The sequence below is a fragment of the Phaethon aethereus genome (assembly GCF_964289735.1).
Source record: "Phaethon aethereus genome assembly, chromosome: 5".
Lineage (NCBI taxonomy): Eukaryota > Metazoa > Chordata > Aves > Phaethontiformes > Phaethontidae > Phaethon > Phaethon aethereus.
In genome coordinates this window covers 71,524,978-71,548,864 of record NC_138579.1, presented here as the reverse complement: position 1 = coordinate 71,548,864, position 23,887 = coordinate 71,524,978, and the positions used below count along the sequence as shown (strand labels likewise).

Below are 23,887 nucleotides of genomic sequence, written 5' to 3'. Positions count from 1 at the left end.
TTAGTAGTGAGAAGACACAAGACAGCAACAAACCAGCTGCCTTCTGACCTCCACACACCACAGGCCTTGGGGTGGAGATCAGCAGTGCTCCCCATAGCCAGAGCTGCTCAGAAAGCCAAAATGCTTTCACACAGACCTTGGGAGAATCTGACTTCTCTGAACTCTCAGACAAACTGTTTTATATCCATTTTATTTTTTAATAATAGCCAAGGAGTCTGCATGGCAATATGGGCCTCCCAGATGATTGCTATATTCCAGTCAGTAGAAATAAGACAGACCAGATATTTTTAAGGGCTCGCTACAGCTTTTCACAGTCACTGTAAGATGATGAAAGGGAGTTGAATTACACAGCGTAATGGTGAAATGGAGATTTTGAGCAGGATGTTTGACTCTGTGTAACTTAGCCGGGCCTCACATTCATTGAGGATTAAATTTCAGATATACAAACTATGGGAAGTTTTCCTCCGTAAGGTGCATCAGCTCTTACATTAAAATGCTTGCATCCCAGGAATAATTTACTGCTACAGCAATGTTATTTCTCTTTGAAGAGCACTGGCAGATGCTCTCAAGGCTGACACCTCAATCTGCACTGAGTCATTTTAATTTCAAAGGTCAGCAGCTTGGAGTCCTGGGTGACAAAGAATGCATCAACAAACTGAACTTCAACACTCTTCAAAATAGTACCACTCTGCAACCAGGGTCAGAAACAGTCCCCATGGTGCACCTGCTTAGCAAGCTCAATGATCTAGCAAACTAAACCAAGAAAATAACTAAACTAAATGAGAAAATTATCTGGTGCAGCCAGCTTCTCTCTTGCGGACCAGTTTTGGAGAGTGGAAGGCAATACCCTCATTGCCTAAGGAAAAGAGAAGAAGGGTCTCTGAAGGGAAAAAATAGAGGGTATACTGCAGACTCATTTGGAACTACCATACAGTCAAACCCACGCTCTTCCGAGGGGTAAGCCTGCACAGCTGGTTACAGCATGGCAGACAGCATCCTCGCCTTCCTCAGATACCAGCAACAGAGGCAACAGCTCAGCTCTGACGCTCCTGGTCACGTTTTCATGGAAGTGATGGCAGAGGGTGAGACACAAGTGAAAAGGGCACTGGCTGATGTGCTGCTGAGTCTGTATTTCTCTACTACCTTTATTTCCAATAGAAATCCAGGCGTGTCAACTGATGACGGTACATACTTCTTCCTTGCAAAAAACAACAGTACAGGGAAGGGAGGAAATATGGCAACTCGGGAAGAAAAAGGAAAATCCACTTTCCATTTTGCAGTTAAAGTGTAAGTGATAAAAGCTCCTTACTGCAAGACAAGCATGAACACTTTGGCTTGTACAAAGAATGCCACAAAATCTTTAATGACAAGAGACCAGGGCTTTGTTTTTATTGATTCAGAAGGAGGAAAGCCAGCACTTTAATCACTGGCACTATTTTCTGGTGCAACATACATGTCTCTAACAAGCTGAGCGAAAAAGAGGCTGTTTTTCTCTAGTCTCATTCTGTAGCCATAACATTTTCTCCTTTCCTTTTTTCCATCAGTTGCTCAGTCATTACAAATATCACCTTAGAAAGATGTTAGGAAGAAGACACTGGTCATCTCTTCCTTTACCTACTTTGCACTAACAGGAATATCACATACCAGGCCCGAAACTGTTGTAGGGCAGCTCAGCATCTGAATCATATTTTCTAGGCTGAAACGTCACGAGCAGCCGTCCGTAGAGGCCGGTTCTCTGGTTGGCAGCTTGGAGTTTTAGCAAGCAGACGCCTCTGCGCTGCAGTTCCTTCAGGGAGATGCTTTCCTGCCATGTCCTGAAAACCACACACAGGCGTGAAAACCATTTGCTGGACTGAAGCTCAGATTCAAAGCTTCAGAAGACAAAACAGGAAAAAAAAAGGGAGGAGATGGAAAAGAAAGGGAAGGATGCTGGCAAAAGAGACATCAGGTTGTTGAAGTGTTGGCTTATGCAATCGCTTTGTAGTGATGTTAAATAGACTGGCTTCCACAGGCTTATTTTGAGAAATGGGGCAATGCTCACAGAGCCTGGAGAAGAGGTAACATCTGTTTCTGTGTACTTTCCCCTCTCCTGTCTGCGTGTGAAAAGGAAGGACTTACCCAGTTACCCACATCCCATGACCGCGGAGAGAATAACCTGAGTTTTCTCCTATCAGATATAAGCACTAAAATGGAAGCTTTGCTATTTTTTATGTGAAGTTGTGCTAACCTCCAACAAACACCACACATGCAGCTGCAGAAGGAAGAGGAGCGGGCATCCGGCAGAGACTTGCAGGCTACAGTGACTATGGCACAAAATACAGCCAGTAGCTTTGCAGACTGCTGTCCTTTGGGGCCAAAGTCTGCTGCAGCAGCTGTGCTTGCTCCACAGTCTCACTTGGGGGATATGTGTCTATATTTTTGTATAGATAAAAAAAAAAAAAAGAAAATTCCCCAGGTTTATTCTCCTTAGTCCCCCAGTTTGGCTTGTGTCCTGCAGGTTGGTTTGCAGGGAGCTGAAGTGTCAGGAAACTTCAGGCAGCCGTGGGATGGCCTCATCCTGCCTCCTGGCAGCCCCCGTCCTCGGGGCTGGGTAAGGCCAGGCCTCACTGGCACCAGAAGTGGGGGTGTCTGTGCCCTGACATGGCCCCACACAACACAGGGGGGAACCTGGTGATGCCTCCACCCTTCCTGGCACCACGAGTCCAGGTGAGTCAGGTAGGATTTGGTTCCAGCCTGAGCCCCAGGGTTGGAGGGCAAAGCTGGGTGGGGGCTGCAGGGGCCCAGCACCCCCGGGGTCTGGGGGAGGGGAAGGGGGGCCCCAAGGTGTTGCTGACGTGTGCTTGATCCCATAGGCTCAGCAAGCCCTAAAGGGTGAGTCTAAGGGGGGTTCCTACTGGGGTGAGCTGATCCTATAGCAGCAAGTCCAGCAGGGTTTCCCATAAATTGAAGCAGGCTCTATCGGTTGGGTTTCCTATTGGGATGTGCTGGTTATATAGGAGTGAGTGCAGCAGCATTTCCTATAGGTGACAGGAGGTCCTATAGGAGTGAGTCAGCAGGGTTTTTTATAGGTGACAGCAAGTCCTTTAGAGGTATGTCTGTCAGGCTTTCCCATAGGTGACAGCAGGCCCCGCCAGGACCGGTGCGTCAGGGCTGCTATAGGTGACAGCAGGCTCTATAGGGGCGAGTCGGCGACGCTTCCCACTACGGACGGCCCGGCCCGGCCCGGCCCGGCCCGGCCCGGCCGGCGGTACCTGCTCTCGGCGAGCTCGGCCTCCCGCTCCTCCCGCAGCAGCTCCAGGTGCCGCGCCGCCGCCTCCACCGCCATCGCCCCGCCCCTTCGCCCCGCCGCGCACTTCCGCTTCCGGGGCGGGGGTCGGGGTCACCGCCATGGCGGCGCCGGCGGCCTGGCGGCGGGCGGCAGGTGAGACGGGCCGGGCGGAGCCGAGCCGAGCTCCGGTCCAGCTGGGGGAGGGAAGGAGGGAGCCGGCCGGCGGGGTAGGGTCTCCACCGCCGGCAGTTTGAACGGCGCGGCCCGGCACTTCCGCGGCCTCCCCATGGGGCTGGGCCGGGGGCTCCGACCCCTCCGCGGGCCCAGCGAGCCCCCGCCGCCTCCCCACCCAGGGCAGGTGCCCCGGCCGGTTCGTGGCCCTGGTTTATCCACGCCACGTGCCTAGTGGGTGAGCCCCGGAGCCCTCCCCGTGGGGGAAACCGCAAAGGTGAGAGGGACACGAGAGGAGCGACTCGGGTCTTTGCCAGCAGCAGCCCTGGAGCAGGCAGAAAGCTTGGGGGCAGGGCTGAGAAAACGTTTACAAAAAGGAGAATCAACTTTACACGTTTTTTCTAGCTTGGTGTGAACCTCTCGGCAAAATCCAGGGAATGGGGGGTGTGCAGGGACTCATCAGCCTCCAGTTTCCTTGCTGGGCTTGGAAGCTGGCCAGGTGTTTGTCGTGAGAGCAGAGGAGGGGTCTCGGGGACCCTGGCTTCACTTCTGGGTTTGGTTTCTGTGTTGTGTGAGTGTGACCTTGGTGAGCTGCAGCTTCAGCAAGTGAGGTGGGTTAAGTATGTTTGGTTTTAAGAGGTCTTTCCAGTCCCTTGTATTGGTCGTGCTTTGGCTGGTGGGTGAAAAAGCTAGCGTTCCTGCAAAGAAGCTGTGTATACTCTGTCTTTTAATCACACAAATTGTTCCAGAAAGAATATTGTTATCGCTGAAATAACATGGGGATAAATCCCTGAGCATGCTTTTTTAGGCCTTCATCTCTTTCTGCTAATTAACCGTGTGTGGTGGCCCAACTCCTTTCCAAAAAGGCTACATTCAAAGTGTAATTTACGTTGTAGTAAACCACTTATTCTTTGAATAGTTGTGTATTGGAACGGTAACAGGACTTCACTCTTTCGGTGAACATTAGCTGTGAAAAGCATGAATAAATTTTTCTCATTACCATGTTCTGTTGTTGTTACTTGTTTAGCTACGTAGCTTCTGCACTCCTCGTGTCTAGAAGGAAAACGCATGTTTGGGATGATGAAAACCCAGACACAGGCATGTTAAAACCAAGTCTGCTGAACCTGCACAGCTCTTTGAGTTCACTGTGTTTCACTTGGCATTGTGGTGTCTGCTTGGGAGCTACAGGGCCAGTGCGTTACTGGAAATATGCAGTAGTATTATTTCCTTCTCTCTTTTTGGAGTGGAAACTTTGTAAGATTTAGTAGAAGTTGCTGAGAGTCACCTGGTAAATGCCATGTAATAGCTCCCCTCCCCTTTTCGGAGGGCCCAGAGGGCTGGAAAGGATCCTTCTAGCAGCATCAGTTAGTGCTCAGAATTAAGAGAGTGCACCACAGTGTTCTTCAGACCACCTGTTCCTCCCCTCTGCCCTTCAGTCATGGTGTTTTCCAAAGAGGTGGGATGCTCCGAGTGTAGCCACATTGAATTGCTCCATCTAGCTGGAAGTGTCACTTGAAATAAGTGTGTTTGCAGCGAGAGGCATTTCTCATGCTCTCTTGCAATGCTGCACACAACTGATGGGTCATTTCTCTTACCGTGTATCTTGTTTTGCTTCCCCCTCTATCTTTGCCTATCATGATAAAACGGAACAAAGCTTTTACAGGCAGAAAAGTGGTACACAAAGCTGACCAGCACTGTGACACTTCAGCATTGCAGTAACACTGCCTCGCCAGGGACTAAAAGCCCAGCAGCTGCTGCTTGTTTTTAATTCTTTTCCCCTTCTCTCCCTTTCAGCCACCTTGCTTTCACCTGCGGTTCGACACCAGAGTACCCAGAGCACGTCACTGCAGCAAGGGTAACGTCAAGTGACTTTCTGCTTTGCTTTTTGCCCCTTGAAATGTTGACCTTCCTTGGTGGGGGTGGGGAGGGCAGCTTGTTTTTCCTTTGGAAAGGAGATTTGTCTGACCCCTTTGTCGTTGCTTCCCAGTAAGTTTTGGACTCTCTGCCTGCCTTCAGTCACCTTTGCCAGAAAGATGCTTCTGTTGATTTGTGAAATTAAGCAGTGGAGCCTAGAGACAGATAATTAGATCCTCCACTGAGAAAAGGGACACAGTGTGTGCTCAGCCCATAGTAGACAGCAGAGAAGCCACACAAGTCATGACATTGAAATGCCTCAACGGCAGAAGGGGCTTCAGGTGCCACTCATCTTTTTAGGTACAGGTAGGGTGCTCCTCAGGCAAGGTTCATCTCCTGCCTGGAGTCTCCAATATCTGATAAATACTGAACTTGCACTGCAGTCTTCACGAAGTGCGGTTAACAGCCCAAGCGCTACAGGACACCAAGCCAGGAAACCTCAGGCTTTATTTGTCTCAACACTTTGAGAGCTGCTTGTTTGTGTCTTTATTTTGTTTCCTCTGCTGGGATCTCACACAGAGGTACCCGGACAGAGCTGCAGGCTGTGCTGCTGCTTGCTTTAACCAGGAGGGGACACTGCAGAAAGAGAACTGTGAGCAGCATCAGGGAAAAATGGCAAGATGTGCTCATTCCTGCAGCGCTGCTGATGGGTGCAGGGAGGTGGCCTCTTCCCGCTGGCCCGCAAGCATTTGGGAACACAGTTTGGATCTCTGCCTCTGTGACACAGCGCCCGACTATTACTAAACCCCGCAGCAGACCCATGAAGCCTTGGTGCTTGTCGTTATATACTTGCTCACCAGTGCTTTGAGCTTCTGTTAAATTAAAGCCCTTTCAGAGGCATTGCTGGGCATTACAAAGTCAAACGCAACTGCTGTTGGTGTTCATTTTGCCTTCTTTCACTAGCATCTAATGTTTTTTCCTGAATATTTTATTGCAGTTTGTGCATCCTGTGTTATTTATAGAAAGTATGAATTTCAGCACACAGGAGATTCTGAACTTCCCATTTGTGATGGAGACGGTATTTTCTGAGCAGCACCTTTCTCTTCAAATTTCAGAAACCGATACTTTTCTGGTCATCTTGCCGAGATCCAGAGTGAATTTCCCTCCTCTTTAAATCTTAGACTGTCTTCGTGGTATCATAGATTCCTGCTTAACAAGGAGCTATAATCTGACACCTTTTGGTCATGTGTCTCTGAGGAAAGGCATTTGGCACCTCTCAGGATAATCTCTGAATGCTGCAGGATGGACTTGTGCCTCCTTTCCCTGCCCCCTGAAGCGTGTACCACAGTTCTGATGAAAGCACGGCATGTGCAAGGTACTGTCCCTGGTTAGAGCAGTGCTTTTTTCTCCAGTTCTTTGGGAACAAATCAATAGTTTTTGTAGCTGGCTTTTAATGCAGTGATGTAGACAGCTGCCTCTGGTCCTCCTTGTTGTTGCTCCTTGTCCTAGAGATCTTGAAAAACAGCTAATTATAAGTAAATAGCATTCGCATTTTTTCCGCTCAAACTCACACTGTGAGTTTCGCGTAGTTTCATTTTTGAATTAACACCCTGTGGCACATTTGAGCAGCGTTAATTGTTGTTCAGCTCTGATGTTTTAAATGGGGTTCTCGTGATTTAGTGCTGTCTGCGCCGCTGTCAAGAAAAGCAGTGTGTGCATGCAGATACCTGCGCTACTGACTGTACAGGGCTTGAGGCATCAGGAATTAGTTCAGTTTTGAGGCAAAGGATCCCTCCCAGTGATAATCTTGAGAAAAGCAGGAAGAGTCCACTACAACAGCTGATGAGAACATGTTTCAAGCTGAAGTGCCCCTGGCAGTTTTCAGTCTTTCGTTCTGTATCCATACTGTTGCCTTCAGGCCCCCAGTTTATTCACTAAACGGAAGGTATTGCCTGTTGTGACAGCCTTATACCATTTTCAGTAAGTAAGAGAGCAGTATCTAAGTAGAGAAAGTAGAGCAGGCTTCAGGTACGATGTCTTCTGCATAGAACTTGTCATTCAGGTGTTGGTGCAGTTTGAGCTGTCGTTGCTCCCATGATTGTGTCGGTGCTGAATGATCCTAAAGGGACGTGTCTGTCGTGCTCAGGAGTCCCCCGGGCTGGTCACCAGGAAGGTCTGCAGGGACTGATGCAATGTCTTGAAATGGAGAGGCTCTTGTCTCAGCGGTACAGTTGCAGAGTGTTTGAAAAGAGGTGTTATTAAAGCGATTCTCTATCACAACAGTGGAAGCTACCCTTTCAAGAAGAATAAGGATTTAATTTGCACCTTTTAGCAAAATATCTTGGTATTCAAAATCATCATGAGGAATGATGCTTGTGCTTGGCTGGCTGGATGTGGGACGATGCACGCTCCCACTTCTGTGGTTAACCCACACCAAGACAGGCATGGTTCTGAGAAGTCTTGTTAGATGCCTCTGCTAGTCCCTCCCCAGTGTGGTACTATCGACTGTAGACAGACACGGTAACGGCACAGAAGAGGCTTTTGGGCTAAATGTTTGTTGTATTAAATGCTGAATCGCAGTGTGGGGTGGGAGAAGCCGTTGTTATTGCCATTCAGGGAATGCAGCTGTAAGTGACCAAAAAAAGAGCAGCCTCATAACTCTCCTGTAAAGAACCCAACTGTGGTCTTAAGGCCCTCTCTAAATTATCTGTTTAACAGAGAAGAGCTTCAAAAAAATAGAGGGAAAAAAGATGCGTGTGAGTCATTCATGTGTAGTGCTCAAGGCTGCTTTAAGAACACTCATTAGCCCTTCTTCCCCATCAAAGGCACATGGCCTCCTCCCGGATGCTCCCTGCTATCAGATAACTTCAGAGCTTTCTACTTGGGGCTGAAGTGGATTGAGGAGCATTGTGTTCAGCATCCTAGCTGTGGTGGAGGTAACTTGTATCTATACCTGGAAAAGCTCAGCAAGAGCCCCTTATCTAAAACTTGGATGTAAGCAAGGCTTAAGGCAGGTCTGTTTCCACTGGAGTTGGTGACAAAATTGCAGTCTGTAAGAACAAGGTGGTGGAAAGTCACTGGTGGTCACTGAGCTTGATCACCACTAGCACATCTAGCTGCAGATCTCGACATCAGCAACAAGTGATGACCTAGCCTGGGTGAATTTTCAGTGAATTTTCAGTTTGTTTCTTTCTGCACTCTTCCCTTTTTTTCAAACTATTTCAAATAACATTCTGAAGTGGGAAGTAAAAGGAAAAAAAAAAGGGGGGGGGGAGGAAAAAAAATTTCCCCATACTGAATTGTATGATAGGGTGGGAATAAAGCAAGCCAACCACTGAGGCACTTAGCCCTTTTTCTTAAAGCTTGCTGCAATTTATGGTGGACCTAAATGACGTTAAGCCCTGGGAGCAGCAGCTATGTTTGGTAGAGCGTTTGTGGGTTGAAATCAGAAATGAGACCAAGTGTTTTCTGCATGTTTTTGAACAGCTTTCTGATATGGGCTGCAGCTTCAGCACTTCTGCAGCATTTCTTGTCCTACTCGAGTGCTTTTGCCAGGTGCTGGGAGGAAGATCTGGGGACTTTGCCATATCCAGTGTCCTCCATTGGATTAAGTCGTAGGGAGGTAACACGGCCTTTGCCTTGCCTACCACTCTCTGTCCGTAACACTTAAGACCAGAATAGAAAACCTCACCTTACTCATGAGCTGCTACAAAATGAAACGTGATCTGTGGGAAATTGCCTTCTCGCCCAAATGGGCTTTGGATCGAGCCTTTCATACTGACAAATCATTAAGTCTCCTGTACAACTGCTCGTCCCCAGTGGAAAACCCCTTTCTGCTCCATCTCCAGCTTCTTTTACCTTTTTTCCTCTCTTCATGTTTTACATGTCTTGACAATGTCTGTCTGCTACAAGCGAATCTTACCTTATCATTCACAGACTTGTTGCCAAAACATCTCTGACTTCACCCCCGTGGCCTGAAGTGAAACTTCCAGATCCAATAGAAGAAGCGAAGTATCATGCAGGTAAAGGTTTCAAGTCTCCAAGTGAAGACTTGCGCTCCAGTATTGCCAGTGGTGGCCTGATGGAGCATAAATAAATGTCTTCAATGACTGGAGCTAGTTTTTGTTCTTCACGTTTTTGTTCTTCACATTTTTGTCTCATTTCTGGAATGTGTTAGTGTCACTGAACTTGTGCTCCAGTTGCTGGTATTGGAGATTTGGGTAGAATATGAGATCCCCTTAGTTTATGACAGCTTGTAACACCCCCAGAGGAATCTTACCTGGTGTGATGTGTTGCTTTCTAAAGCATGAAACAAGCCTTTTGGACAGGAGAAAACAATTATTTTTCTTTTAGTGGATAAATCAAAAAGCTGAAGCCAGCATAAGCAGTTGGATGGTGGGCACACCAGAGAGCTGGTGTATTTAGTGCGTAAACCAGAACACTAGAGCCAGCATAAACAGTTGGATGGTGGGCACATGACAGAGCTGCAGAGGTGTGACATAAGGCAGTGAGCAGGTGGGAAGCGACATAATGTTGGTGAGCCCATTCTTGTCCCCACATCTAGTCAAGACTGTTGGACGCAGCCGGTGGTCCTTCTGAAAGGAGTACATGGACCATGCAGCAGTCAGCCTCACAAGTCAGCAAGTCAGGTGCCCATAGCTGTTTAGCAACCATCCTCATTGCTTAGCCTTACTAGAACATGTCAGTCTTCCGTTTGTAACCAGACATAGGTTCTCCTGGCAGGTGGGGATGTAAAGATCAAATATGGAGAAGGCATATGTGTCTAGGCTCATATTGCCCAGGCAGGGCTGTTGTCATCCAGACCGTGCTAGGGATGGTAGTGGAGAAGACAACACATGTACAGGATGTTTCTCAGAACTAGGCAGTATAATGAGCCCCAGTGGGTGCATTTCTTTTACAGTTGCTGTGGTGGTGGCAATTAGCAGTTGTGTGCTTCATGCAGGCAACGGGCTCCTGTGTTTATTAACAGGCAGTCTTACTGTCTCGTTGTGTTAGCCTCTGCAACATCTATGAAAGGCACCTGACTTCTCTGCTTTAGATGGGAGAGATCTGAGAAGTGAAGGAGAGGAGTTCTTTCACAAGGAGAGAGTGAGAGGAGAAAAGCTGAGCTGTGTCCACCTTTTTGCAGATAGTCTCCTATCATCTGGCTGAAGTGTGTTAATAACTGTGTGAGTGATGTGCTTTGGAGAGAGTGTCCTGCTCCAGGTCTACTCTCTGGCTGTTTTTCATCCTGCTTTTTATCTCCTTTGTGCTGCTGGGTTTGCTGAAGTGACAGATGAGTGTTCAGTCCCTGAGCGTGATTTGACCTAGTAGTGAACCATAAACTCTCTGTTCAATTTGCTGAAGCCCTGTGGTGAGCAGGGTCCCATGTTCCCCTGACTGATTCGCATGGGATCCTCGGGGCTGCTGTGATTTCTGTGCCTTGTAACCTCCTACTGTTTATGAGCTTGCATCGTTATCTCCTGGCTGTGCTTATCCAAAGCAAACAACAGTGAGAGCGTTTGAATTCTGCCTTCTGTTTTCCTGCTGGCTGTGGAAACAGCCATGGATATTTTAAGAAGGGTCACTCCACATGGTGCTGAGATATGAACCATACTAGCAATCAAATGGTAACATCACTTGATGTTTCCTGTCACTAGAGGTTTTTGGAAGAGTTATCAACAACTTCAGAGCCCAAGTACAGTGAAGAAAATGTACCTTTTTTGGTTACAGAAACATGAGAAAGCCCTGTGGGTAGAAAGTTGAAATTTGACAAGGCAATAACCCTCTTTAGGTCATGACTCTACCTGTTTTTTTGCCAAGAGGAAATTGTAGGCCAGCATTTTGAAATTTTGGTTTTGAAATATTGACCACGGGACTACCGATACACCTAGATTAGCAGTTGCGAGCTGGAAGACGTTTATTGCACCCATTGTGCAGTTGAGGGTGTAACAAAGAGAGGGGGTTTGTATTTTTTCTCTGGACTTTTTGTAGTGGACCGCTGTGAATCGGAGGAAAGAGCACATGATTTTTTCTTCCGGGACAGCAATTCCAGCAACACAGAAGCTAAACTCTTCATTGTAGTGGGAACTGCAGCAACTACTGCCTTGCCAATAATTTCTGTTCTTACCTCTACCTTTAATAGTTTGCATCTGCTGGGTTGAAACTTGGACACTTTCAGAGTGTTTCTGTAACAGCTGGATTTGGATTGACTGTCTGCTAAATTCATGTCTGTCCCAAATGGATGTTGTTTTGTTTACATTCCAAGAAAAAAATGATTCAGCCACTTTTGAGGACAATGAAGAAAATCTGTTTTTCCAGTTATAGGAAAGTTGCTCTTTTTCTGAGCAGCTCAAGAGGGTGGAAAGCTACTATTTGGCAGTGGAATGGCACTTGTTAAGCAATACCTTTTGATGTTCCCATAAAAATTGCTTTTGGCTTCACTGCAGAGGAAGCTGATCACAGAAAATGTAGTTTGTTCATGTGCAGGACCTCATCCCTGGGATTTGTACTGCTCCTGGCACCTGCTGTGCATGCATGTGCATATGGGAAGAGATTTTCTGGAAGAGAGTGAGCAAAAGGTCTCTCTTGTCTTTACTGCAAGTACAAGTCTTCAGGCCAGGGTTTGTTAGTATGCTGGAGCCCTTTTTCCTGTGTACTTTGCCAAACTCTTTCTGACATTCCTGTGCGCCTTACACAGTACTCAGAGTCCTTGGGCTTCTGCAGATGACTTGGAAATTGAGAGGAGCTCACCTTCAAATGTAGGACATGTGGACAAGCGCTCTTGTCTGGAATGCTTTAGGTCTGAATACAGTGCAGGTTAGGATGCCTAAGAAATAGGCTGAGAAGTCACCAGTCCTAGATTAGCTGCACAGTATATACACTAAGTGTTTACTTATGCATGGGTTTGCCACCGACTAAAATACAAATAGGTCATTAAGTTTATGAAAAGGAGGCTCACACATTGTAGAAAACAACATTGCTGTTGATCCTTGTTTAAAGATTCCCAGGAGATAAGGGTTCCGCTGGGAGAGCAGTGTGACTGAATTAGTTTTGAACCGCTCTTCACACCTTGCTGGGTTTTTTTACACTGATTCCTTCCCTGCTGTTTGCCAACAGAAGTGGTACAAAAGGTGAACGAGATGATCGCAGCGGGGCAGTACGGAAGGCTCTTTGCTGTGGTCCACTTTGCCAGCAAGCAGTGGAAAATAACCAGCGAAGACTTGATTATGATGGACAACGTACTGGAGGCTGAATGTGGAGACCGAATCCGGATGGAAAAGGTGATGTGCCATGCTTCCACAGTGCCTGTCATGCCATGCTGTGTATGGGGCCAGAGCCAATCGCCTGCGAACATTCCTGGAGGGAAAACCCATAAACAGTTTTTAAAAACAAGTCCTGAAGAGCTCCTGTTGGATCTCCCATTCTTACTCCAGCTATTTGCTTTGCCTTGGTCTTGTTCCAATTTCAGTTACTCTGTTGGTGATATTATTGGGATTTCTGTTGAACAGGGCTGGAATGAGTCGTGCCAGACTCTGTTAGGAGACAGATTTTTGTTGTACTAACTTCATCCAAAAAAAGAAAATTACAGTTGTTGTTTCTAGAGACGGCAGCTAAAGGCTGTGTTTACCTTGAGACTCCAACACCCAAAACACTTGCAGTACTCGCAGAGGGACTGTCACTGCTCAATGCTTTACAAGATCCTTATCACGCCGAGTGTTTTGGGCGGAGAGGGAGGGATGGTGCATGAAGGGGAGAATTGCTGAGATGCAATTTAATATCTTTATCCTTAGCCTTGGTTAACTAGCAGAAACTTGTAGAGGTTCCTTAACCCAAATCTTAAATGAAAGATTATGAAGTGGGGTTCTGTTGGCTCAACGTTGGTTGTTAGAGCCAAGCAAGTGGTTAAGGAGAGCCAGCCCGTTCTTCTACTCATCCATTGCTTCAAAGTCCAGTTTTGAGGCAGCTTTTTAGGCATGCCTTCAGCTGTGTCCTGCATCCTTATATACCGCAGAGAGGGGAGCAATTTGCATGGAGTAGACAGCTAGGAGTGCAAAAGTCTACATAGGAATGAAGAAGGTGAAAAACTTGCCTAACCACCATAACCCTTTTGGGATTTTACTGGCAAGTATCTGTCTAAAACGAAAGTCAGAACATCTCATGACCATTTATATGTTGCTTTTAACTGCTGCTGTACAATTAGCATGGGGAAGGAGCCCATCTGTAAGAAATGCTGCCTCTTCTCACGATATCCTCTCTGTTATCCTGCCTGGTCCTTTAGATAGGTAAGTGGTTGAGATGCCCTGAAACAAAGGGCTAGTCCCTGGGGTGATGAATCCCCCCCAGATGTTCATTTCTTTATTGCCCATTTTGAGGCCTCATGGAGGAGAATGAGGAAAGTGTTTCTCTACTGGGATACGTAGCACTTGCTATAAAAACTCAGTGATTTTTAGGAGCTGCTATGCATTCAGATCCCACACAAGGCATGTTATTCTTCTTCCCTGTATTGCTTTTCATATCTTTTACAACTGTTGGTGAGCCAGAACAGAAGGGTTCAGTGCGTTCTGATCAACGTGAACGATACTTCTGGAGTATGTTTTAGTAGGATAAGCTCTCCTGGAAGACTGTTAGTTTAATGATTCTGTTTCTTGCCTGTTAGCTGCCTTTCCTCACCATCCCCCCTCTACTAACAGTGTCAAGTTTGAAATGTGTAAAGGCCTGTTTCTAAGCAGTTTGACTCCTTTATGGTGACTGTAGAATTTTGAAGATAGTGTTTGCATTTCTACTGGGACAATGAACCAGTGATATATGCCTGATTTATTTTCCATAGGTTTTGCTGGTTGGTGCTGATGACTTCACACTTATTGGAAGGCCGCTCCTGGGGTAAGATGTCTCATACAAGAATTATCATTAAGACAATTCTTGTACTTAATTATAGCTTCAGGGCTCCTACAGACTCTGAAACTGAAGAGAAATCTGGATTTATCAGCCCTAGCTTTTTTCTCAGCCCTGTGGCTTTTGAAAGAAGCACCAATAAAACAAGCTCATCACATAAGTCTCTGCTGACTCTAACCCTTGCCACAGTGCCAGCATAGATCAGCAGTACCCATTTCTAAGGTAACTGTAGTATATTCACCTCTCTTGGGTTGTATTTTTTTTCTCATGGTATAAGCCTTGCACAAAGTAGCAGTAAATCTTGCTCTACAACATCTTTACTCCCTTACCCTAATTTCAGTGATAGTCATCTTGGAATAACCCAGAAATCGTTCCCCATCCCTTAATCCCTTCATTTTACTTGTTTTTTTTTTTTTTTAACCCGTTTCCTTTTGCCCTTGTCTTAACCCAGCAGGCTTTAATCTTAATTTTAGACTTCCTAATTTTCCCTTTCTCCTAGTCACATAGTCCAGCAATCACAGAACCCGGGGGAATGAGTTTACCCGCTTGGCACCACCTCCATCCCGGTGCTGTTGGACTTGGCTGTACAAACTGGCAGAACACCGGGTTCTTCAGCCTTTTCTTTACCAAAAGCAAGTGGTGTGTGGACCAGGTGTAATCGCTCAGCTCTTAGCCCTAGCCAGAAGCAAAGTCATGAACTGTTGTCTTCTTCAGGACAAGAGGTTTTAGTGGTAAAACGCAAGTCACGATAAGGTGGGTTGCAGGTGCTTAAAGTATCTGGAAGCCCTGGCTGTGGTCTGGTTGCAGGCTGAACCGCACATTGAGGTCTTAGTTTGAACCGCAGCAACTTTGGCAGAGGATGGTCAGGTAAGGAGGAACTTGTACATCTGAGAATTGTTTCTTGATGGCCTGTAGATTCAGGTTAGAAATATCACGTGGTTTCAGATTGGTTTAAATTCTGAGTGCTTTCTTCTGTACCAGAGGGCTCTTTGGTATTTAAGAGCTACTTGCAACGTGTTTGTACAGTTGATAACATGACTTCAGTTGCACTGCTGGTAACTGCCTCACGTTCCTTGCATTAGATTTTGTCCTTTTAACAGTACTGCGAATAGATCTGGAATAGCAGATCATCGTGATACTGCACTTGTGGAAGATTTTAGGAAGGGAAACCTCATTATTAGGACTAGAAATGTCATCTTGCAGAAATTCTAGAAATGTTGTCTTGCAGAAATTCAAGTAAGAGCCCAAGTTCTGCAGGGATATGCTATGTCAGGCAGTTTAGGAGCACCATCCTTCACTTGGCTCTTAACTAGTGGCCCTGGGGTGGTTCTTTGCAACTCTCAGCTCGTGTGCTGGACTTGGCACATGGCCCGAGACGCAGGAGCTCTGGAACAGGAGGAAAACCAGCTGTTTGGTTCCTGCAGGTGCTCCAAGTGTGTGGAAGGCATTGTCAGCTGCTTGAAGCAGACCAAACTGTGTATCTGCCAGTGCTAGCTTGAACTCCAGTGACTTTGGCAGAGGAAGATCCGGAGAAGGAGGAGGCTGACCAGGCAGAATGAAAGGCTGGTCGGGAGGTGCCATCCTGCCTCCGAGCTGTAGGGAAACCTCCCGAGTCCTCAGCTCTCCGGTACGGGCTGAGGAAAGGAAAGCAGAACCCAGCGTGTCATGAGCAGTGTGGACTGCAGTTCTTTCACATAGTTCCCAGTTGTGCCTAAACCACAAACATTTTGGAGGGGAGATAAGAGGTTGGATGTGAACAAAGGCAGTTTTGTTTTTCTGTTGTAAAAATAAACACATCAATGAATGTTTGCACCAGTGTCTGCATAAGACAGTTCATTACAGCTGCACTGCCTGTTCAAACTTGGAGGCGGGTAGGAACTTGTCCTGTTTTGGACAGATGGTCGTGTTTTAATTTACTGTAGCAGTCAGATACCTCCCAAGATGACACTCCTCTAAAGCCTTAAAAAACAACAGTGCAACAAAACATATCTGCGTGGCAGAGGCTATTCTGGGAACTTCTAGCTGGCTTCTGCTCTGGAATTTGTTGGCTTTTGTGTTTGTTCAAGTAACTTGCTGTCTGGTTGATTGGCACAAGGGTATCAAGCAGTATGCAGTTGTACTTTGTTTAGCTGTATAATGCAGAAATTGTGCACTTCTAAAGCTGTGATTAGAAGTGAGCCTAGCCTTGGGCAGGTTTGCATTTCAGGCCATCAGTTGAGTGCCCTCAGCTGTTTTAGACCTGAGTGAAATGAATGGGGCCTCTGTGAGAAAGTTTAGCTTTTTTCTAGACAAAGTACAAGTGATGGGAATTCTTTCCTCTAGATGAGCCCTGCTCTTTCTCCTGCTACCTACCCATTTTTGCAGTGGCTTCAGTGGTAGTGACAAAGGACTGTTATTTCCGTTGGACCTGTTCTTTTCCCGGACAGCCAGGCTGGGATTCAGTTACCTTCTGCAGGGAGCAAGTTAGCTTGTCAGTTGAAATTATTACCTCTAAGAGTTATGATCGTTTGGGGTTGTAGGTTGCCTGGATCTTTTTCACTACTTAATGGCAATAGCTTTCAGCCCAACTTAGAGCTATGAGATTTCAGTGTGCATTTTTCCTGCTTCCTGCAAAAATGTGATAGATGTGCTTTGTCATGAAACATTTTGCTGCCGAAAGCAGCAGGCCTGACTGTCTATGTCAAGCTCTGGGAAATGTGTGACCCTCTTTTTATTTTTATGGACATTCCAGTCATACCTAAAACATTTGATAAAGATTTTTTTTTTTCCTTGGGCTCTTGTTTTGCTGAGAACTTTCCTGTTCTATGCGCTTCACCAGCAAGTTGGTGTCTGCTGTGCTTCAGCCTCTCAACCAGCAGATCCTAGCGCTTTGTCCAACAGGCAAGGACTCACTGGGGCCCATTGACCTTGAACTTTGACTTGCAGAGTGAAGCCATGCTTGGATACTCAACTCTCTCAATACCCTTAAAGATTTGCTTGAAAGCCTGTCAACATCTATGAGCAGTGCGGGGGGACACTTATCTACAGATCTGTGTCAAGGTTTCTCCCTTTGGCTGGATACTACCCAAGGTGTTGGACAGCTAGTGTGGTCCAGTGGTGAGAGCTGTATCAGGAATAGCTTAGCTGTGCTACTGCAAACCCTGGCACTCCTGAGAGCAGCACAAAGATTTCAGTGACCGGGTCACTTTATCTGGCCTGGCCACTTTCCAGTTTTCCCATGTGATCATCCTTAGTGAGTTTCTTACATGCCTTTACAGTCCAAGCCTGTGAGAAGTCAGGGGGAGTTTAGCTTTCCCTTTGCCTTCAGCGAGCAGGAATTAGACCCAGAAAGTATAGCTGCCTAATTATAGTGGTAAAACATGGCCAGCCCCTGGAGGGCAGTTCATTATTTTGGTTTCTTTCCTAGCGTTGCAAAGCTTGCTGTGTATTTTGGTAGTGCTGCTGAGTCCTAATCACTGGGCTGAATCTGGGTAACAGCCTTTAGCTGGGATGTCAGGGTCACCCAGTTGTCTCTTAAAATCTAGATTATCTTATGTCTGTTTTCTTCTGGGCTAGTCACTAAATGCAGATATATCAGTTTTCTCTTCTGCCTGTCCTTCCCTCCTCCCTCAAGGATTCAATCTCTAATATATATTACACCCCAGAGGGCGAATGTGAAGAGACGTGGTAAATGTCTCAAAGGCTTTGGCCTCCTAGTGACCCTCCTGGAACAGTTAGGCTAGATGAGCTTCCCCCCTCTACCCCTCCTTAAGTGCAGACAGAGTCGTTTGTCAGGAAAATGTTCTTTAAACGTCTTCCGGCAGCAAAGTGAGCATCCTAATGAGTTTTTAATGGTATTGTGCAGTGATGCTGCATGAAAGAGTGTCTCTTCCTCCTCCATTGTGGTTGTTGATTAAAACTTTGCTTTCCAAAGCTTTAGTCTGGCTCTTGTCTGGAGACACTTCTCTTCCCGAAGAGGAGCTGTTGTACAGACAGGTAGCTGGTCCTCCAGTGCATGCTTCAGACCACCTTGTTTTCCAGCTCTGGCATTTTTCAGATAGCAGCTAGAAATCCCAGCACTCTTTTTCTAACTTCAGTGGGACTACTTCTCTTGGAGCTCTGCAGAATCCCCGGGTGGGCAGGAGGTGTGTCTGTGTGTGTCGGTAAGGTAATGTGGAGTGACGAACTGCCCTCTGATTTTACCCACCTGTGAAAGAAGTATGGGCCATATTCTTCTCTTCATCTCCATCCTTAAGGAGCGAGGATGTTTACTTGCTGAGAATTTTCATGGGTAGAAATGAGATCTAGTATGTGAAATCATCAGTGAGTCCCTGTCTTCTCTTCCAATTTGGGGTAAACAAGCAGGACAGACCAAGAGTGGGAGGCAGAAGAGAGGCATGTGGGAGGAGAAGTGACTCGCTCCAGCAGCCCATTAGCTGTGCTTCCGCTAGAAACAGAGGGCCAGATCTCTTTTCACTGAGCCTTTGCCAGGAGTTATTCAAGTGAGTAAGGTGAGAAGACTTTCTTCCAGCTGTCATGCTTTATAGAAGGAGGAAGGACTTCTGTGTTGACCAGCATAGCACAGGGGCAGGGACCACAGGTGGGTTTAACCTGTACCGTAAGCAAAGTAGGATACATAAGACCATGTGAATGTGCCGGGCGAATTATCTTACTGTAGTCCTACAAGTTCCTGCAGGTTTGTCTTACTACTGCCTCCATAGCTGTTTCTGATCTTATCCCTCACATGACAGAGAGGTACGGCCCTGCAAATTACCACATCATTTGGCTGATCCATGTACAGCACCTTGAGGCTTTTCTTTTTGTGCCGTGAAGCCAACAACCTGACAGATTTCCCTCTTTCCATGATGACTTTGTAGTTCCTGTGGATCTGGGCTCTGTAAGGCAGTATGTGTTATCTGTGCGTCGCTGTTCCCCAGAAACCTGCTCACTGACAGGAGGACAATGTAAATAATGAAAAAGTGATACTTTTAAAATTTATTTTTAAGGAAAGATCTCGTCCGTGTGGAGGCTACTGTGATCGAAAAGACGGAGTCATGGCCAAAAATCAACATGCGCTTTTGGAAGAGGCACAACTATCAAAGGAAGAGAAGTAAGATGGAAAGAATACAGAGCTTCCTTCCCTGCTGTTTTGTCGCTGGATCCGGGAGGGGGAGGTATCGTGGTACAAGGGCTGTGCCTGGGCCAGGAGGCTCGTTCGCCGTATCCCCAGGACCCCTCATGGCACAGCACCTCTTTCCCAGCCCCAGGGCTGCCCCAGGTGTGCCCACTGTATTCAGAGCAGGGTGACTTAATATTCCTTTGGTCCAGCACCCTTTGCTAGGTAGCCTTGCAAAAGACCTTGCTGAAAAAAAAATTCCTGCGCAGAAAAGCAATCTTGTTCTCTTTCCAAAGCCTTAAATATTGGATATCTAATCACAGGTATTAGCAAGTCTTAACAGTATCCTGTAGCAGGCTTTTTGATTACCAAATGACTGCCCCTTCTCAGATATAACTGAGAGGGAAAAATTATGACCATTTTTTTATGGAACGGATGCTAAAACCTTGACCAGCCTGACACAGTCCCACGGGAGCTCTGCCTAGACCTCCTGTTCATGCCATCCCAGTGGTATGCAGCTGTCTTGCCAACGTGGCAGCATCTGCCAGCACACCCCCTCCTAGAAACCGTCACGTCTTGGCATGCCTTCGACTAACGTAGCTAAGCCAGCAGGAGCCTTCTGAAAGGTACGCCTCAGTTTTGTGCTGTCATCTCATCTTTTTCTCTTTTCATTCTTTTTCAGTCATCGTGAACCCACAGACTGTCCTTCGGATAAACACCATAGAAATTTTCCCCTGTTTGTTGTGATTGATTGATCGGGTGTTGTGTGGCTTAGGTTTGTTATTGCTTTAGCCAATTATGGAAATAAAACTGCCTTGTCATTGGAAAGTTCTGGACTTCTTGCTGTTGTTGGAAATGGAAATCTATATGTACGTTCTTTTTTTAAAAAAAACAAAACCAAAATGAAATATTTTTTTAAACTATTCTTTCAGCCTTGATGGTGTTTATTTGTCAGGAGTTTTAAACAACCCAGGATCCATTGCGAGCTGTCAAGCTGTTTCATGCCAACTGGGTCCACCTTTGCCTGCACACCCCTCTCTACTGTAGGAATTCAGGCTCTCAGCCGTGTCTTAAAAAATACCTTGGGCCTCACTTCTTGTGGAAGAAAAGGGCCATCTACCTCCCCAGTCCCAGAGGTGAGGCTCGGAGCCTGGAAGGCAGAATCTATGTGTATAATTCAATTTGAAGAGCCTGTTGCTGTGCTTAGTTACTCGTGTCCTTACAAGTTCCCTACCCTGGGACTGTGAGTGCACTTAAGGCTAGCAGAGAGGTGGGCGTGTTTGGGTGGGCTGATTTGCCCTCTGGAAGCACTCGTTGCTCTCCAGAGACTGCAGTAATGTCACTGTAAATAGGTGAGGTGTTTTTAAGAGTGCTAAGTGTCGTTTTGTTCCCCACCCCTTTTCCTCTCCTGACAAAAGCCCCACTGGTCATATAATTCCTGGCATTGTATGGCTTCAGGGAATATCCTGGGGTACGTACGGTGTGGCCCACAGCACGCATGGGACTGAAGAGAGCGGTGAAAGATGACTGCAGGATCCCAAATCTACTCCCAGATCATGTGAAGTGGTGAAAATCCTCCTCAAAGATTAGCAACGGGAGATGCAGCTGGGAAATTTCCCTCTTAAAGGTGAGCCAGAGAGTCTATTGCATAGCAATAAAAATTGTCTGTGTGTATAATACCATCAAAATAACAGATACCAGTGGCTCAGGAGTGGTTTCATGCCTATTTCACAGACTTAGTGCTTGACGTACTGAGTGTATTTTCGTGTCTAGCTGTCAGTATTTTCTCTCCATTTTGTCTGCAAGTTGAGCACCATCTCTGAGCAAGATGTGGAAGGCCAGATTCAGCAGGCTTGTTCACCCAAGGTCTGTATGTGTTTCTGGACTGTAATAACAACAGGAAGAGTTTCCTAGAGCTTGCAGCAGGCTCTTGGGGTAGCTATCAGATTCCCTACAGCCACCATGAGAAGTGAGAGGTGGGCCCTGCTCACCTTCTCGCTTCTCCAGGGGATACCTCGCTTCAAATGGGCCAGGAGGAGAGGCTGCATATGGCTGTCCTTATGCACTCCCACCGTGACCCCAGGGTTGCCCACACCCCTGTACTGAAGGAAATGCTAGTTCTGGACATAACCATATCTGGATCTTGCCCAGTCTTTCAAAGCTCACAAGTCCGCATAAACCCTTGGGAGATCACTTTACGTGCCACAAACGGCAAGCGTGGTGCCTCAGGCTGTGTTTCATCTTGCCTGGCTTCAGCCAGAGAAAGATCCAGGCGTGCTTGGGTTAAGCTAGTTCCCTAGTCGCTGGAGAGAGACGGTCATCTGCAGAGGCTGACTCATCTCTTCCCCTTGACGATCATCTGGCACCAGCAGCCCTTGGGAGACGCTGTTCCTTCTCTGCTGACTGTACAGGGAGGTTGGACACCTAGATTTTAAGCAGCTAATGGTAATATGAAGGCAGGGACCTTTCCGCAACCGTTGCATCCTTGTTTCCAAGCTCTTACACACGGAAGGCAGTGGGGGGACCTCTCCTCCAAAAAATCATCTCCCACCTCTTCCCCTCTCTCCCAAAGGCGGCTCCAGTTCTGTGCTGGGACCGTGGATCCCAGCAGTAGCAGCGAGTCACAGTATGTTGCGGGCTGGCACGAAGGCTCTCGCAGCGACTGCCTTCCAGTTTTGGTCTGTTCGCAGTCCGCAGCGGAAGCAAGAAGCAGTTTTACGGGAAACCTCACAGTCCCTCTGTGTTTCTTAAGGCGTGTGAGTGCTGGGGCTGAGAAACAGCATGCGTGGCTTGGCTTTAAGAGGGTGTAGGGGGAAATTTCTGTCCTTCCCAGTTCTGGAGAAACGTTTGAAAATAACAAGAGAGACTTCAAGGCTCAGAAATAGGGAAGGAAGAGGCCAGTGTTGGTTCATAAGAAAAAGCAAATGTCTTAACTTGATTTGTAAAGCTGGTCTCCCCAAAAAAGCCCTTGGGAAATGAAATTAGGGTGGCTTCAGAGCATTTTTGGGGGAGAGAAATATGCAGGAAGGGAAAATTCAACCAATATCAGGAAGTTCTGGTATTTTGTTTTGAAAAATTTATGATATAAAATTAGAGCAAAATACTCAGGTTTTATTGAAATGATGCATCCAGACTGAAGCAAGTGGGGATTATTTTTGACATTTTCTTTAGAGGAATTTAAAGAAAAAGCTTTTTGCCATTCCAAGTAGAAGAAGAAATCCCCAGTTCTTCTCTGGGGTGAAGTCACAAGTCTCCGTTTGGCTTCACATGTTGGGGGGTGGCTGCTTCCCATCCTCTTTCTGGCTGGTGTATGTGGTTTGCCACACTTAAATAGTTAAAGAGCAGAAATTTCTCAACAAAGCAGGCTTTTTTTTTTTTCTCCCCCTAAGCACTGATTCATAGTGGAAAGTTATCTGCTAGAACAAAACATCTTGTTGGACAGCACATCGGATCAGGGTGGAATTTGAGGGACGCTTTGCCCAGCCTCTAAAGATTAGGCATCCACGCGGGTTAGACGAGAGCCAGGCCTGAGCTCCTGCCGTCCAGCGCCTCTGAAGCAAAACGGCGGCGTTTGCCCCCCATAATCTCCCCTCGGTGCTGTTTGACTTTGTGTAAATAAGGATTCGCTGCCCGGAGGAAAGCTGGAGAGCCGGGGCGGAGGGCATCTGCCTGCTCTGAGCCAGACCCGAATTCCAGCGCGTGCTCCCTGCCCGCTGGCCGCGGAGCCGCCGGCTGTTCTGGTTTCTCTCTCGTGCTTTCGAAGAATGTCGGCAGGACTCTGCTTCGTCCCTGGCAGAAGGGTGCAGGCCTTGCAACGCCGACGTTTTTCCACGCTAAGGAAGCGTTGTTTCCTCGCCAGCCGGGCTGCCGAGAGCTTTGCTCGGGAAGAGCTGTCGGGAAGTGCCGTTGCCTCTCTGCCAGCTCCGCTTCGGCCGCGCGTCGCCCCGTTTTGAGCGTGGGCACCTGGCTCTGCGGGTCCCAGCCGGGCTGTGCGGACCCCCAGGACACCCCTCGCTGCCCTTTCTGTCACGCCTCTGGAGGAGTGAAGGGAGGCGTCCAGCCCAGCGCTAACGAAGCGTGCTCCGCGCAGCAGCGGGCGCGGAGATCAGCGAACGGCGTGTCAGCCAGCCCTGACCCCATCCTTCGCCCTTCTAAGAGCAGTGGACCGTGGCACCTTGATTCGCTTGTGGCTGCGGGTTTTTTTTCCTCCCCGTCAGGTACAGATGCTTTCAAGGGTTGGTTTGGGGGGAGGTTCCAATCATTTAAAAGGCCAAGGCTGTTCTTCGAAACCCGCCACTGGGGTGCGACAGGCACGGCTGCTCAGATGCGAAGTCTGCAGCTTCGAGGTGCTTGTGTCAGGATGCAGAACCCAAATCCCGGTAAGGTCATCGCCGTGGCTGAAGGGGGAGCGGCCCATGCTGGTCGTCCTACAGGACAGCTTTCTGCGGCGCATCTCCGGAGCGCTCTGTCCGGACGAGTTTTCAATTACCTACGTGATGGGGTTCCTCTTCCTTCCCTTGGCAAGTTGTCCTGTGTTCTAAAATAAGCTTCACAAGCAAAGCCGTTTCTCGCAGCACGAAGGCTTCCCGTTGCGAGGATCCATC

General features: G+C 47.3%; 2 protein-coding genes across 2 annotated transcripts in view; one reads left to right on the top strand and one right to left on the bottom strand.

The window, feature by feature from the left end:
- The window catches only part of IGHMBP2 (immunoglobulin mu DNA binding protein 2), a gene marked incomplete at both ends in the record, with an annotated part of 42,485 nt that extends 39,160 nt beyond the window's left edge, over nt 1–3,325 (bottom strand). The window contains 2 exons of the mRNA XM_082000466.1: nt 1,645–1,814; nt 3,252–3,325. Of these exons, the coding sequence (XP_081856592.1) occupies nt 1,645–1,814; nt 3,252–3,325 (244 nt within the window). The remainder of the gene's footprint in view (nt 1–1,644; nt 1,815–3,251) is intronic.
- Nucleotides 3,326–3,387: 62 nt separating this feature from the next.
- Nucleotides 3,388–20,050, top strand: MRPL21 (mitochondrial ribosomal protein L21; the record flags this gene model as incomplete). Its single annotated transcript, XM_082000237.1, has 7 exons — nt 3,388–3,421; nt 5,234–5,294; nt 9,230–9,315; nt 12,413–12,576; nt 14,124–14,176; nt 19,174–19,277; nt 19,966–20,050. 7 exons carry the CDS (start codon nt 3,388–3,390, stop codon nt 20,028–20,030), a joined length of 567 nt encoding a protein of 188 aa, XP_081856363.1. The 3' UTR covers nt 20,031–20,050.
- Between the last annotated feature and the right edge of the window lie 3,837 nt (nt 20,051–23,887).